Source organism: Cucumis sativus, unplaced genomic scaffold, assembly GCF_000004075.3.
Source record: "Cucumis sativus cultivar 9930 unplaced genomic scaffold, Cucumber_9930_V3 scaffold132, whole genome shotgun sequence".
NCBI lineage: Eukaryota > Viridiplantae > Streptophyta > Magnoliopsida > Cucurbitales > Cucurbitaceae > Cucumis > Cucumis sativus.
In genome coordinates, this window is record NW_022279534.1 from 42,463 (window position 1) to 58,856 (window position 16,394).

The 16,394-nt window shown below is 41.1% G+C and overlaps 1 protein-coding gene and 1 long non-coding RNA gene across 2 annotated transcripts; one reads left to right on the top strand and one right to left on the bottom strand.

The window, feature by feature from the left end:
* Window positions 1-7,479: 7,479 nt before the first annotated feature.
* Window positions 7,480-16,277, bottom strand: LOC116405633. Its single transcript, XM_031889560.1, has 2 exons — window positions 15,669-16,277; window positions 7,480-7,820 (listed from the first exon to the last, which is right to left on the bottom strand). The coding sequence occupies exons 1-2, from the start codon at window positions 16,157-16,159 to the stop codon at window positions 7,625-7,627; spliced, it is 687 nt and encodes a 228-aa protein (XP_031745420.1). The 5' UTR covers window positions 16,160-16,277; the 3' UTR covers window positions 7,480-7,624.
* LOC116405634 lies at window positions 11,894-12,636 on the top strand. Its single transcript, XR_004218727.1, has 3 exons — window positions 11,894-12,137; window positions 12,230-12,302; window positions 12,482-12,636. It is a non-coding gene; the product is annotated as an uncharacterized LOC116405634 (long non-coding RNA).
* Window positions 16,278-16,394: the final 117 nt, after the last annotated feature.

Genomic DNA, 16,394 nt, shown 5'->3' on the forward strand with positions numbered 1-16,394 from the left:
TTCGAGAAAACCGTTGCCCTATTCAGCTCATCTAATAATTCCTCTATCACAGGAATTGGGAACTTATCCGATACTGTCGCCTGATTTAACTTGCGGTAATCGACACAAAATCTCCATCCACCATCTTTTTTCTTCACTAACAACACCGGGCTGGAGTAAGGGCTATGACTAGGGCAAATAACCCCTGCTTGAAGCATCTCGACCACCAGTTTTTCTATTTCTTCTTTCTGCACATGACCGTATTTGTAAGGTCTTACGTTGATAGGTTTATGGTCAGGTAGGGTTAATATTCGGTGATCGATAGCTCTTTTTGGAGGTAATTTCTTCGGTGTCTCAAATATCTCCGCATAATACTTGAGCAGGGATCGGATCATAGATATTTCCTCCTCATCTCCTTTTAATCTTGTCCCCAGTTCATATTCATTCTCTACTTCCATCTCATAATTCTGGAATTCTAAGAGGAAGCCTTGATCTTCTATATGTAAGGATTCAACTTGCTTACTTCACTATTTCTCCCTTACAATGGCCAAAAGCAGAGGTAGCCCTCTGCTATCTTTATTTATATATAGCCAAAATGAGTACAGAAAAACATAAAGATTCAAGAAAAACAAGGAATAATAAAGACAAACCCAGCTTCCTCTAGGGAAAGACTGGATATTCATCTAGGCTAAGCAGCCGCCAACTTCAGGATAAAAATAAAACCTACCTCCCCTAGACCTAAAAAACCTATTTATATTCCTTCTCTCATCTTTCTCTTATTTCTGTGCCTGGGCCCCACCTGCAGGATCTCCTCCTCTTTTTCCTTCCTCATTATTAATTTGTCCAGTAACTTTTCTGCCCCTCCTTTGATATGTATGAATAATTGGAGGTCTTACAATACCCCGGGGCTCCAAGTTCACCTTGTCCTCAAGGTGAAACTGAGGGAACTGCTGATTCAATAGGTAAACTGATTCCCACGTTGCTTCACTGTCTGGTAAGTTCTTCCATTTGATCAGCCACTCATTGCCTCCTAGCTCCTTGTTCCACCTTATTCCCAGCACGTTTTCCGGCCACAATTGTAGTTCAAAATCCTCAGTTAGTATAGGCTGTTGTTGCTGGAATACATGTTGTTTTCCCAACTTCAGTTTCAGTTGAGACACGTGAAAGACATTGTGAATGGCGGCCTCGGGCGGTAGTTGCAATCGATAAGCGACCTCTCCTATCTCTTCAATAACCTCATACGGCCCATAAAATTTTGGGGATAGCTTTTCACATTTCTTCCGAGCTAGTGATCTTTGTCGATAGGGTCGTAGTTTCAAATACACTTCATCCCCAATTTTGAATTTGAGCTCCCTGCGGTTTCGGTCTGCCATTTTCTTCATTCTATTTTGTGCTATGCATAGGTTTTCCTCCAGTGCATTGAGTGCTAAATCTCTCTCCTTCAACATGACTTCTACGTCATTGTTAGGAGATTGCTTCCATCCATATGACAGCAGTGGCGGGGGAGTTCTTCCAAAAACAGATTGGTAAGGAGTAGTTTTGGTGGATGCGTGGAAGGTTGTGTTATACCATAATTCCGCCCAAGGGATCAGTTTATCCCATTTCTTCGGTTGTTCATTGCAAAAGCATCTCAAATAGGTCTCTAGGCATCTGTTTACCCTCTCGGTTTGTCCATCGGTTTGGGGATGGAATGCCGTGCTTCTCTTCAAAATGGTGCCCATGGTAGTGAACAACTCCTTCCAGAAATTGCTAAGGAAGATCTTATCACGGTCGGTAATAATGGACTTGGGTATTCCATGTTTGCTGACCACTTTTTCCAAAAAAATTGAAGCCACTTGCTTGGCTGTGTACGGGTGTTTCAGAGGCAAGAAGTAGGAGTACTTACTTAGGCGGTCGACGACTACCATAATCACGTTGTAACCTCCTGCTATTGGCAGCCCTTCAATAAAATCCATGGTCCAATCCTCCAATATCTTGTCGGGGATAGGAATGGGTTGCAGAACTCCCGCAGGCTTAGTAGCTTCGAACTTATTACGTTGACAAGTGTCACATTCTTCTACATATCTCTTGATATCAGCCTTCATTCCTTTCCAAAATAGTTCCCCACTCATTCTTTTATAGGTTCTCAAGAATCCCGAGTGCCCTCCTAATATGGAATCATGGAACGTGTGTAGAAGACTCGGAATGAGGGAGGAATTTCGCGGCAGCACCATCCTTCCTTTATATAGCAGCCTGCCATTGTTCCACTGGTATTTCCCACCTTGATCCACCTCTCCCTTAAGTTCGGCAATAATTTTCTGAAGTTCTTGATCCATTTCAACTTCCTTCTCTATTATCTCTATATCAACTATGCCTGTGGTTGTCATTGTATTTAACTCCACCGAATGGTCCTTCCTTGAGAGAGCATCCGCCACCTTATTCTGCAGACCCGGCTGGTATAAGATCTCAAAGTCATACCCCAAAAGTTTTGTGAGCCACTTTTGGAATTGAGGCTGAACTTCCCTCTGTTCTAACAGAAATTTCAGAGCCTTCTGATCTGAAACAATTGTGAACTTTCTGCCCAGGAGATAATGTCTCCATTTTTGCACCGAAAGGACAACCGCCATCAATTCCCTTTCATAGATCGACTTACCCTGGGCTCTTGGGGACAGTTTCTGGCTGAAGAATGCGATGGGATGACCATCTTGTGATAAAACTGCACCTAAACCTACTCCTGAAGCATCAGTTTCGATTGTGAAGGGCTGAGACCAATCCGGCAATGCTAATACCGGTAAGGTTGTCATTGCTAGCTTCAGCTGGTCAAACGCTATTGTAGCTTCCTCATTCCAATGGAATGCATTTTTCTGAAGTAATTTGGTTAAGGGTGCAGCTATTTCTCCATAGCTTTTCACAAATCTTCTATAATACCCAGTCAGTCCAAGGAATCCCCTCAGCCCAGTTATATCTTTCGGCCGTGGCCAATTTACCATACTGCGAATCTTGTCCTCATCAGCCTCCACTCCTCTGCTGGAAATCAGATGACCCAAATATTGAACTTGGGAATGAGCAATGACACATTTAGACCTATTTGCAAACAATTCATGGTCCCTCAAGATAGCAAAAACCATTCCTAAATGTTTCATGTGTTCATCTATGTCCACACTATAAACTAGAATGTCATAAAAAAAAACCAGGACACACCTTCGAAGGAATGGTTTGAACACCTCGTTCATGAGAGATTGGAAGGTGGCAGGAGCATTCGTAAGGCCGAAAGGCATCACCAAGAACTCATAATGTCCTTCATGCGTGTGGAAAGCTGTTTTCTCCACATCTTCCTCCCTCATCCTAATCTGGTGGTATCCAGATTTAAGGTCTAACTTTGAGAAAGCTGTCGCACCATGAAGTTCATCTAAGAGTTCTTCGATCACGGGAATTGGAAATTTATCAGCCACCGTTACTTGATTGAGTTTCCTGTAATCTACACAAAATCTCCACCCTCCATCTTTTTTCTTCACTAAGAGGACCGGGCTCGAATATGGGCTGCGGCTTGGACGAATCACCCCAGCTTGTAACATTTCTAACACCAATTTTTCAATCTCTTCCTTTTGTACATGGCCATACTTATATGGTCTTACATTAATTGGTTTCTGATCGGCCACGGTCAGAATGCGATGGTCTATGGCTCTCCTTGGCGGTAAACCCGTGGGCAACCTAAAGACATCTGCATATTGCTCGAGCAATCGCTGAACCATGGGTAATCCTTCTTCCTTTCCCTTCAATTCAGCTTCTGTTTCCGATTCTCCTTCATAGTTTACTTCATAGTTTTGGAATTCCAAGAGGAATCCTTGGTCCCCGGATTGCCACGTTTTCTCTAAGGTTCTCAATGAACATTCTGACTTCGTTAGAGAAGGGTCACCTTTTAGGATTATTCTTCTACCCTTCATCCAAAACGTCATGGTTAGGGATGGCCAGTGAACCTTCATGGTTCCTGTCGAATCTAGCCATTGCATCCCAAGCACCAAGTCTACCGTTCCTAACTCTACCGCTAGGAAATCTGCTACGATTGTTAACTCTTTTAACTTCACCTTCACCCTCTTGCAAATCCCACTTCCTTCACATTGGTTGTCATTCCCAATGGTAACTCCAAAACGAGTTCCCGGATCGATGCTCAGCTGTAGTTCATCTACCAACACTTAGCTGATGAAGTTATTGGTCGCCCCGCTGTCAATCAGAATAACTACTTCCCTTCCGTTCACATGTCCTTTTAATTTCATCGTCCCCTTTGATGTAACTCCCGTGATCAACCTCAATTCAATAGGGTTATCCATATTCAATTCCAGATGATTCAGTTCTATTACTTCGCTTGCCTCATCCTCTGTATCCTCTTCCCTTTTGTGGTCTTCTTCCTCATTTAGTATAAGGAGCATCAACTCTCTTTTTTCTCTCCCTTTACATCGATGGCCTGGGGCGTACTTTTCATTACATCTGAAACAAAGCCCCTTATCCAGCCTTGCTCTAAATTCCGTATCCGACAGCCGTTTAATTGGGAGATCTTTTTTCTGGTAATCATTTTTCAATGGAATAGTTACCTGCTTCATCACAAACTCTGTCTTTTTACTTTCTGTCTTCTCATTTTTTCCTTGAAATTTGCTGCTGTTCTCATTCCTTTTGGGCTCAACTATATCCAACTCTTCCATCGCCAGTTTTAATGCTATATTCCTATCATTCGCCAGCTGAGCTTCCTTCATACATTCCTCTAAAGTTTGAGGGTGTCTGCTGATTACTTCCGCTTGCAGTGAGGGTTCCAGACCCGTTAAAAACGCATCCAGCAGAACACTTTCTGCCATGTCCGGGAGGGGGCTGAGTATGTAACAAACTTCTTAACGTACTCGCTGTATGAGCCTTCTTGCTTAATACGGATTAATCTTGCCCCCAAGCTCTGCTGTCCTGTATCATTAAAGAAATCAAACATCCTTTCCTTCAAGTCCTCCCAAGATTCCACCCTCTTTCTACGATTACTCCATCTAAACCAGTCTACCTCTCTTCCTGTCCAAAACTCACGACTGCTACTTTGACCTTCTCAGCTTCCGGTAAGTCATTTATATCAAAAAAATGTTCTGCTCGGTACGCCCAGGATTCAGGGTTCACCCCTGTAAACAGTGGCATTTCTAATTTTTTGTACTTACTTCGGTCTGCGCTGCTTCCACCCGACTCGACTGTGGTTCCGGCCTCTTCCAGTTTTCCCTTCAGTTTCAACCTGATGTCGTCCGTAGTCCCTGCTTCTTCTTTTTTTCTTAGCACCATGGTTTTCTCTTAGCTCGCCTGTCATTCGATCCATCGATTTCTTCATTTCCAGCATCATCTCCTTCAGACTCATAATTTCCTTTTCAGTACCTTCTACCCGTTCTTCTATCTGTCTTTGAGCCATCAGACGCGTGATCACCCCCAGTGTGGAGGCTCTGATACCAATATATAAGGATTCAACTTGCTTACTTCACTATTTCTCCCTTACAATGGCCAAAAACAAAGGTAGCCCTCTGCTATCTTTATTTATATATAGCCAAAATGAGTACAGAAAAACATAAAGATTCAAGAAAAACAAGGAATAATGAAGACAAACCCAGCTTCCTCTAGGGAAAGACTGACTATTCCTCTAGGCTAAGCAGCCGCCAACTTCAGGATAAAAATAAAACCTACCTCCCTTAGACCTAAAAAACCTATTTATATTCCTTCTCTCATCTTTCTCTTATTTCTGTGCCTGGGCCCCACCTGCAGGATCTCCTCCTCTTTTTCCTTCCTCATTATTAATTTGTCCAATTACTTTTCTGCCCCTCCTTTGATATGTATGAATAATTGGAGGTCTTACACTATATCCCACGTTTTTTCCAATGTCTTCAAAGAACATTCAGGTTTCACTAAGGATGGATCTCCTCTTAACACGATTTGCTTGTCTTTTGCCCAAAAGGTCATGGTTAATGATGGCCAATGTACCTTCATTGTGCCGGTGGTATCTAGCCATTGCATCCCTAAAATCACGTCAATATTTCCTAGTTCCACCACTAGAAAATCAGTTATAACTGTCATTTCTTTCAATCTCAGTTCCACCTTTCTGCAAATACCTTTCCCTTTACAGCGGGTCCCGTCTCCAATAGTCACTCCAAATTGTGTACCGGGTTCAATGTTCAACCCTCCTTCCATTGCCACTGCTTCATGGATGAAGTTGTTCGTAGCTCCACTGTCGATGAGAATCACCACCTCCCTTCCTTTTACATGCCCCTTCAGTTTCATTGTCCCTTTGGATGTTAACCCCGTGAGTGTCTTCAATTCAATTTCGGTGGTTTCAGCAACAACTAACTGGTTCAGCTCCATTACTTCTTCGGTCTCTTCCATTTTGACTTCCTCCCCGCCACTCTCTTCTTCGTTAAGTATAAATAACATTAATTCCCTTTTCTCTCTCATCTTTGCATCGGTCATCCCGGTGAGTACTTCTCATTGCATCTAAAACACAAACCCTTGTCCAATCTTGCTCTGAATTCCGTGTCCAAGAGTCTTTTAACTGGAGGTTCATTTTTCTGGTAGTTTCCTTTAATGGGAATAGTGACTTGCTTCATGGGGAACTCAGTCTTCTTTGGTGAACTTTTATCTTGACTGCTTTGTCCCTTGCTTGAGCCTCCTCCTTCCCTAGTCACACTGTTTACCCATTCTGCCTTGGCTAATTTCAAGGCTAGGTTTCTGCCACTTACCAGTTGTGCCTCCTTCATACATTCCTCTAAGGTTTGAGGATGTCTACTAATAACTTCTGCTTGAAGAGCCGGTTCTAGACCAGTCACGAATGCATCTAAGAGCACGCTTTCAGCCATGTGCGGTAGTGGTGCAGAATATTGTACGAATTTCTTGACATAATCATTATAGGATCCATCTTGTTCTATTCGAATCAGCCTTGCACCTAAGCTCTTCTGCCCAGAATCTCGAAAAAATTCAAACATCCTTACCTTCAAATCTTCCCATCCTTCCACCTTCTTTCTATGGTTACTCCAACGGTACCAATCGATTTCATCTTGTCCGAAACTAACCACTGCTACTTTCACTTTTTCTGCTTCCGGTAGGCTATTAATTTCGAAAAAATGCTCAGCTCTAAACACGCATGACTCAGGATTTTCCCCGGTGAAAATCGGCATTTCCAGTCTCTTATATTTGCTTCGGTCGACAGTTACTACATTGTTTTCCCCTGGATTGTCGGCTTCTTCCCATTTTCCTTTTAACTTCATGACTGATCCATCAGAAGTTCCGGATTCATCTCGCCTTTTGTAGCTGCTGTTTTCTTTCATTTCATCAGCCAGTCTATCCATGGATTTCTTCATTTCCAGAATCATTTCCTTCAAGCCCAGTATTTCTTTCTCTGTTCCATCTATTCTTTCTTCTATTTGCCTTTGCGCCATCAGTCGCGTCACCACCCCAGCGTTTTGGGCTCTGATACCAATTGTAGAGACTCCACAAATAAAATACTAAATTACCCAAACAGTTGGCAAACAGAGACAGCACTCTGTAGATCTTTATTTATATATAAATGCCAAGAGATACAGTAGAAGGAAATATAAAAGAAAGCAATAAAGATGATAATATCATGTCAAACCTCCCCAGGAAAAGATAGTAGTCCTTCCTAGACCTAGCAGCCTCTACAGACCAAATGAAGACAAAAAGTTAACCTAGCCCCCAATCCCGATAAGGCCTTATTTATAGCTCTTTTCTCATTCTTCCCGTGGGCCCCACTCTCATGTTCTTTTCCTAATATTCTCCCCTTTTCTGCTGCGTGAGCTTTTACGTTTTTACCCCTCCTTTTGTATGTATGGATAATAGGGGGCCTTACAAATTTCTTCCAACACTATGAAACATTTATGTTATAGTTTTATTATTGTAAACATTTTTGCTAAACATCATTGTAATTTCCAAACACAACTCTGCCAAAGTTCCCAAGATAGTTCTATAGCAATGTTCCACAGGCTATCTTGCAAGTGATGTGGAACTCCTTTGCTTTTTTAATAGTAAGCTGGCCTTCCTCTTTTGTTATGCTTTGTTTTGTTCTTAATACTTGCTTTTATCTTCGCCTATTTCATTCCTAGTTGATATATTACATAGTCCTCTTAAATCTACATTCTTTTTCTGTTTTATGATTCGCTTGAGTTTAATGACTAACTTTGGCAAAATAATGTTGAACTATATTACATGTTTTGCATCTAAACCTCAATTGAAAAGGTTTGTTACCTGTATCATTATAAGGTTTCCATCCATCTTTCTTAGGCCATCAATGAAGTTTTTGCTTAGATCTATCTTAGTTCGGCCTCTTTAAAATGTTACTCCATACAAGGAAGATCGAAAGTTGTGATTACAAAGTGTAGATTTGTATTGTATAGTTGCCTTAGTTATTTTTTTAATTATTCTTTTTAGACGTTATTTCCTTTTATAATTAGTTCTCTTTAGTTAGAATTTCTATTAAATTATACTTGCCTATTATCAAGTCCTTTTTCATTAATAAGAGAAAATGGAGTTTTTCTCAAATAACAAAAAGTGATTATTTAAGATACTATGCTAAAGGGAACACATCCAATTACCATGTTGAGAATATTATCTTTGCCTATTGAAGGTCTTGGATTCTTGGTCAACTTTGAATGCGAATTTTTCTTAGTTGATTATTAAATATCAGGGTAAAAAGATCTTATATTGTAATGTTGTTTTGCTTCACTTGCATCATACACTAAAACACAAGATTAAAAAAAAAGTTATATTTAGACTTTTGTATGGTAGATTAGGTGTTCTCTTTGAATTGGTGTTGGTATTGGCTTTCTAATTATGATATGATTTTGGGAACCTTTGAATTATGTTCTTCAAACCTTCTCTCTTCGATTGAAGCTTATTATATTTTATCGTTGTTAGTATGTTTTTTTTTCAATTTTTTCCCTTCTAATATTTTTATTTGATATATAATGTGCATAAAAGAGAAAGTAGTTAATGTGTTTTACATTGTTGTGTTGTGCAAAGTTGGTGCATAGGGCTTGGGCTTGGGCTTTGGCCTTTTAGGGCTTTTAGGACTTTTAGGGCTTTTACGGCGCTTAGGGCGCTTAGGGCTTTCAGGTTTTAGGGCTTAGGGCTTTTAAGGCTTACCGCTTAGGGCTTAGGGCTTTAGGCTTTTAAGGCGCTTGAGGGTTTTAGGGCGCTTAGGGCTTTTAGGGCTTATAGCTTTTAGGGTTTAGGGTTTTTAGGGCTTTTAGGGCGCTTAGGGCTTAGGGCTTGGGCTTTTATGGCTTGGGCTTAGGGTTTTAGGGCTTGGGGATTTTAGGGCTTATGGCTTTAGTGTTTAGGGTTTAGGGTTTAGGGTTTAGGGCGCTTAGGACTTTTAGGGATTTTAGGGCTCTTAGGGCTTTTAGGTTTTAAGGCTTAGGGCTTTTAGGGATTATGGCTTAGTGCTTTTAGGGCTTAGGGCTTTTAGGGCTTTTAGGGCTTAGGGATTTTAGGGCTTTTTGGGCTTATGGCTTAGGGCTTTTAGCGCTTTTAGGGCTTTTAGGGCTCTTAGGGCTTTTAGGTTTTAGGGCTTAGGGCTTTTAGGGCTTATGGCTTTAGGGTTTAGGGTTTAGGGGTTTAGGGTTTAGGGCGCTTAGGGCTTTTAGGGATTTTAGGTTTTAGGGCTTAGGGCTTTTAGGGATTATGGCTTAGGGCTTAGCGCTTTTAGGGCTTAGGGCTTAGCGCTTTTAGGGCTTAGGGCTTAGGGCTTAGGGCTTAGGGCTTTAAGGGCTTTAAGGGTATTTAGGGATAAGGGATTTTAGGGCATTTAGGGCTTTTGGGGCTTTTAGGGCTTTTAGGGCTTAGGGCGTTTGGCTTAGGGCTTAGGGATTAGGGCTTGGGCTTTTAGGACTTTTAGTGCTCTTAGGGCTTTTTGGGCGCTTAGGGCTTATGAATTTTAAGGCTTAGGGCTTTGGGCTTTTAGGGCTTTTAGGGCTTTTAGGGCTTAGGGCTTTTTGGGCTTTTAAGGCTTAGGGCTTAGGGCTTAGGGCTTACGGCTTTAAGGGCTTTAAAGGTATTTAGGGATAAGGGATTTTAGGGCTTTTAGGGCATTTAGGGCTTTTGGGGCTTTTAGGGCTTTTAGGGCTTAGGGCGTTTGGCTTAGGGCTTAGGGATTAGGGCTTGGGCTTTTAGGACTTTTAGTGCTCTTAGGGCTTTTTGGGCGCTTAGGGCTTATGAATTTTAAGGCTTAGGGCTTTGGGCTTTTAGGGCTTTTAGGGCTTTTAGGGCATAGGGCTTTTTGGGCTTTTAAGGCTTAGGGCTTAGGGCTTAGGCTTTTAGGGCTTTCAGGGCTTGGGCTTTGGGTGTTTAGGGCTTTTAGGGCTTTTAGGTTGTAGGGCTTAGGGCTTTTAGGGCTTATGGCTTTTAGGGCTTAGCGCTTAGGGCTAGCTTTTACGGCTTTTATGGCTTTTACGACTTTTAGGGCTTTTAGGGCTGAGGCCTTAGGGCTTAGGCCTTAGGGCTCAGGGCTCAGGGCTTAGGGCTCAGGGCTTAGGGTTTAGGGTTTAGGGTTTAGGGTTTAGGGCTTAGTTCTTGTGCTTTTATTGCTTAGGGCTTAGGGCTTGTAGGGCTTAAGGCTTAGGGCTTAGGGCTTGGGCTTTTAGGGCTTGGGTTTTTAGGGCTTGGGCTTTGGGCTTTTAGGGCGTTTAGGGCTTTTAGGGCGTTTAGGGCTTTTAGGGCGCTTAAGTCGTTTATGGCTTTTAAGGCGTTTAGGGCTTAGGGCTTTTAGGGCTTAGGGGTTTTGGCTTACGACTTAGGGCTTGGGGCTTAGGGCTCGGGCTTTGGGCTTTTAGAACTTTTAGTGCTCTTAGGGCTTTTTGGGCGCTTAGGGCTTATGACTTTTAAGGCTTAGGGCTTTGGGCTTTTAGGGCTTTTAAGGCTTTTAGGGCTTTTAGGACTTTTAGGGCTTTTAGGGCGCTTATGGCTTTTAGCTTTTAGGGCTTAGGCCTTTTTGGGCTTTTAGGGCTTAGGGCTTAGGGCTTAGGCTTTTAGGGCTTTCAGGGCTTGGGCTTTGGGCGTTTAGAGCACAATTACTTCCAGTCTCTTGTCGATAAGTACCCAAGGAAGGTAAATTCCAGCGAAGAAAGTCGAGAGCTCCATAGTTGATCACAAATCCTTCCAAATTCTTTGTTCGTAGACTAATTTGAAATCCTTCCAATATGGATCCATGCTGTCTTTTATATCCATAAGATACCAATTAGATTGTGTTAATTATTGTTTATAAGAAAATAAGTTCAATAGAAAAAAATATATATAGCAGAAGAAGCGCATGAATAAGAAAGAAACAATAAGGAACAATAATTACTTCCTCCAGCCCTTCGCCAGCATATGGTTGAGGGAACAACATCACCAAACTTATCCTCAAAAATCAGTTTTCCAGACTTGATATTCCATAGACGAAATTTGCAGTCTTCTCCACCTAAAACCAGAATATATTTGGTGCAAGCTCATGTTACCAGGAACTCCGAGATTTCTGAATATAAAGAAACTGAGCATGCACTGAAATGAACTACCAGATGTGACAAACGTCTCGGTGGGATCAACTCCAAGCTGTACACGAGTTATGGAAAACATCTCCAATTTACAGCAAGTTAAAGAAAAAAAAAAGAAGAGAAAAACAGCAGTTAAAAAAAACTGGGCATCTTGCTTCTTTCTTATTGAAAGTTTGGCCGTTTCTTTCAAGTCAAATTGACCACAAAATGCTCAAATGAGATTCTTCAATAGGAATATGTAAAAAAAATATAATATGTAAAAGAATTTTTGTGAAACGTGGGAGAGAAGCGGTAACATTATCCTTCAAAAAATTCAGGAGTAAATATTTATGTGAAAGGACATATTATTTGGCCATTTGACCTTATTTGTTATTGAATTATTTGGTTGGAAATGATAAACTACACATTATTGTTTGCTTCAGTTGTGATCTTGATTATGGGCTATTTGGTATTTTGCTTACAAACTGTATAGTTAATTATCTGTTAGCTTTTGTTTTCCTGTCACAGCTTTATGTTTATGTGGCTCATTGTAGCCGAAAGTTTTATTTATCAATCTTATTTTTCACAGCATAAATGAAACTGTGTTTGAAGAATCAGGTGCTGCTACATCATTCAAGGAAATTCGTCGTAGAGGTCCGTAAGTTTTTTCCTTTGGAGCTGTGATACTAATCTGTTTGAATAAAGGAATCTGACTTGGTCTTTTCCTCTTTAACATTATGGATTAGGTCTTTCTCTTTACCAGATTTCGTAGCTGAACTTTAAGAAGCAATCAAACCGGTGTTAACTTCTTATATAAAGGTTAGTGCTAACTGCTAAGCTTATTTCTAAGATGAAAGATGCTTTTATCCCCTCCCCAAAGAATATCATTACTATTTATGTTGTATTTCTGCTAACTAATTCTTGCATAGCATCTGGTTTGATAAAGTAAAGTTTCTGACATGGAGGTTTTCAAGTTGGAATATATATTTATGTTTTAGGTAGATTCCCAAACTTTGAAGAAACGCTGCAGTACTGAGGTAATTGAACGTTGTAAGGCAGAGCATTGGGCTTACCGGAGCCAAGGTATCTTCTTCGATAACAAGTAAGGATAGTCCTGATACTACCTTTCTTTTGTTATTGAAATTTATTGTTCCTTTTGTTGGGGCTTGGTGGTTGTGCACCTATATTGATTTGTACTTCTGTTAATTAATTATAGTCATTCTCTCTTGTCTGAGTAATTATTGTCAACTATTTTGTTAGCAAAGGCTTCCCATGGAAATTCAGTTTGTTGTGCTGCATGTCCACGATGATTTTCGTGATTTTAGTTTTAGATACATAAAAAGGGCCTTTGCATCACGACATGAATGACTACTTTTTAATATGAACGTACAATACCCCAAATGAATGTTGAAGTAAGTTTATTGATGTATGTAATTTACAACAATCTTTTTGAACTTTTTGGTAGGTTATGAATTACGAACTTGTATTGAATATTTGTTAGGTCGTTTTAATAATTCAAGTGATGCTTAGAAAATGCAACCGAGCTTAAACAATTCTGCACATTTTTCTAAAATTTTTAGTTTAACCTCTTTAATAAAATTCGAAGGAAATTCTTGTTTTCTTTTTGTAGGAATAAAGGAAAATGAAATATAACCAAACTTGGGATCTTTGCAAGCAAGCTTCCATGAAGAAACTAGGTTACAAGGGGAGGTCTTCTGTTCTCCTTTTTTTTTCTTTCCATCCGTAGAATCTTGCTTAAAATGCTTTGAGGACAATGCAAATTTTTAAGTGGGGGGTGGGGTTGTAGCCTTGCACATTCCATGTCCTTTGGGAAATTTTCATTTTGCAAATTTTGCTAAAAATGTCAAAATTTAGAAACTTTTGCAATGCTCTATGCTTAGAATAAGTACCATGTCTACTTCGCTTTTTAGCATAAAAAAGCATATATGCCTAACCCATGAGAACAGAGCTCGGATTTGTGATTGTATTTGTTATTTGAATATGTTACATATGTTGAAAATGCATATATTGATAGCTTAGAAATGAGTAGAACACTTGGTTCATTTTCTGAATATTGTGAATTATGTACATAATAATATGTGCGGTTGCCTTTTTTATCTCAATTTTAATCCCCTTTTTTGCCATCTTCTACTGCCTTTTTTATATTAATTTTAAATCCCTCTTTTGGCCATACACATTTGTATAAGATTGTTTGAAAGCAAAATAAGATTGTTAGGTCAAGTAGAAAGCAAAGTCGGCAAGTTCTTAGAGTTCTTCACCCAACATAACAGCCGATAAAAACAAAGCAATACGACCAAGCTGCTTAGAGTTGCAAAACCGACCCCCGCCTAGTGGGTCACTAGAGTTCTTCACCCATGGCAGCCGGTAGAGAGGGAGAGAGAAAAAAAAGAGGGAGCCAAGCCAGCCGCTTAGGTCAAGTAAAATGCGCGCCGAGATCCCCCGGTTTCAGAATTTTCGTGGGGATCCTCTCCGCTTTTCTTGCCTAAGCAAAACCCGACCCCGCCTAGTAGGTTCTTAGAGTTCTTCACCCATCATGGCAGCCGGTAGAGAGGGAGAGAAAAAAAAGAGGGAGCCAAGCCAGCCGCTTAGGTCAAGTAAAATGCGCGCCGAGATCCCCCGGTTTCAGAATTTTCGTGGGGATCCTCTCCGCTTTTCTTGCCTAAGCAAAACCCGACCCGCCTAGTAGGTTCTTAGAGTTTTCACCCATCATGGCAGCCGGTAGAGAGGGAGAGAAAAAAAAGAGGGAGCCAAGCCAGCCGCTTAGGTCAAGTAAAATGCGCGCGCGAGATCCCCCGGTTTCAGAATTTTCGTGGGGATCCTCTCCGCTTTTCTTGCCTAAGCAAAACCCGACCCGCCTAGTAGGTCTTAGAGTTTTTCACCCAGCATGGCAGCCGGTAGAGAGGGAGAGAGAAAAAAAAGAGGGAGCCAAGCCAGCCGCTTAGGTCAAGTAAAATGCGCGCCGAGATCCCCCGGTTTCAGAATTTTCGTGGGATCCTCTCCGCTTTTCTTGCCTAAGCAAAACCCGACCCGCCTAGTAGGTCTTAGAGTTTTCACCCAGCATGGCAGCCGGTAGAGAGGGAGAGAAAAAAAAAGAGGGAGCCAAGCCAGCCGCTTAGGTCAAGTAAAATGCGCGCCGAGATCCCCCGGTTTCAGAATTTTCGTGGGATCCTCTCCGCTTTTCTTGCCTAAGCAAAACCCGACCCCGCCTAGTAGGTTCTTAGAGTTCTTCACCCAGCATGGCAGCCGTAGAGAGGGAGGAGAAAAAAAGAGGGAGCCAAGCCAGCCGCTTAGGTCAAGTAAAATGCGCGTCGAGATTGCCTGGTATCAGAGCTTGCATGGCAAACCTCTCCGCTTTAGATGGAACTTGATGAAATGCTTATGTCGAAAGTAGGCATTTCTCTACAGAGTCCTAATGGTCATAGAAATTTATTATGCTTTGTATTTATTTTACTTTGTTGTCAAGAATCAACTTCTTTTCTGATTTGTATGTTTATGTATATGTTGCATCTCTGTCTGTTATCATGTTGTATTTCATTGTACTCAGTGTTCGTTAATTGCAATTTTGTTCTTGAAGATATTTTGCTTGAATCAAGTTAGTTCTTTCTATAAGGATCATTTTCTTGTAAGGTTATAACTTCTTGTCCAATTTTTCCAACAAACATTTCAACTTGTAGCAGGTGAATCCCTTCTATAAATAAGAGCTTAAAAAGAAAAAACAATTGGAACCTTTAACCATAAAATCAAGGTACTGCATCTTATTTGCAATGAATTGCTATAATTTTGTAGAGACTCCACAAATAAAATACTAAATTACCCAAACAGTTGGCAAACAGAGACACACACTCTGTAGATCTTTATTTATATATAAATGCCAAAAGATACAGTAGAAGGAAATATAAAAGAAAGCAATAAAGATGATAATATCATGTCAAACCTCCCCAGGAAAAGATAGTAGTCCTTCCTAGACCTAGCAGCCTCTACAGACCAAATGAAGACAAAAAGTTAACCTAGCCCCCAATCCCGATAAGGCCTTATTTATAGCTCTTTTCTCATTCTTCCCCGTGGGCCCCACTCTCATGTTCTTTTCCTAATATTCTCCCCTTTTCTGCTGCGTGAGCTTTTACGTTTTTACCCCTCCTTTTGTATGTATGGATAATAGGGGGCCTTACAATACCCCTCGGTTCCAGGTTCACCTTGTCCTCAAGGTGAAAGTCAGGGAATTGTTGGTTCATTTGGAAAACAGATTCCCAAGTTGTTTCACTGTCCGGCAGCCCTTTCCACTTAAGTAACCATTCATTTCCTCCCAATTCCCGATTCCAACGGACTCCCAACACTGTTTCCGGCCATAATTGTAACTCAAACTCTTCCGTTAGCCTAGGTTGCTGGTGTTGAACAGCTTGTTGACTACCCAGTTTCAGTTTTAACTGAGAAATATGGAACACATTGTGGATACTGGCTTCCGGCGGTAACATCAATCTGTACGCAACTGCTCCTATTTCTTCAGTAATTTTGTAGGGTCCGTAATATTTAGGTGCTAACTTTTCACACTTCTTCCGAGCCAAGGAGCGTTGCCGGTAAGGTCTCAATTTCAAGTAGACTTCATCTCCTACCTTAAATTTTAACTCTCTTCTATTTCGATCAGCCATTTTCTTCATCCTGTTCTAGGCTACACACAGGTGTTCTTTTAAGGCATTGATGGCTAAGTCACGTTCCTTCAGCAGCGTGTCAACCTCATTATTAGGAGTTTTCTTGTAACCATAGGATAACAGGGGAGGAGGCTGCGGCTGGTATACCGTCTGGAAAGGGGTCATTTTGGTGGATGCATGGAAGGTGGTATTATACCACAATTCTGCCCATGGAATCAGTCTATCCCATTTTTTTGGTTGTTCA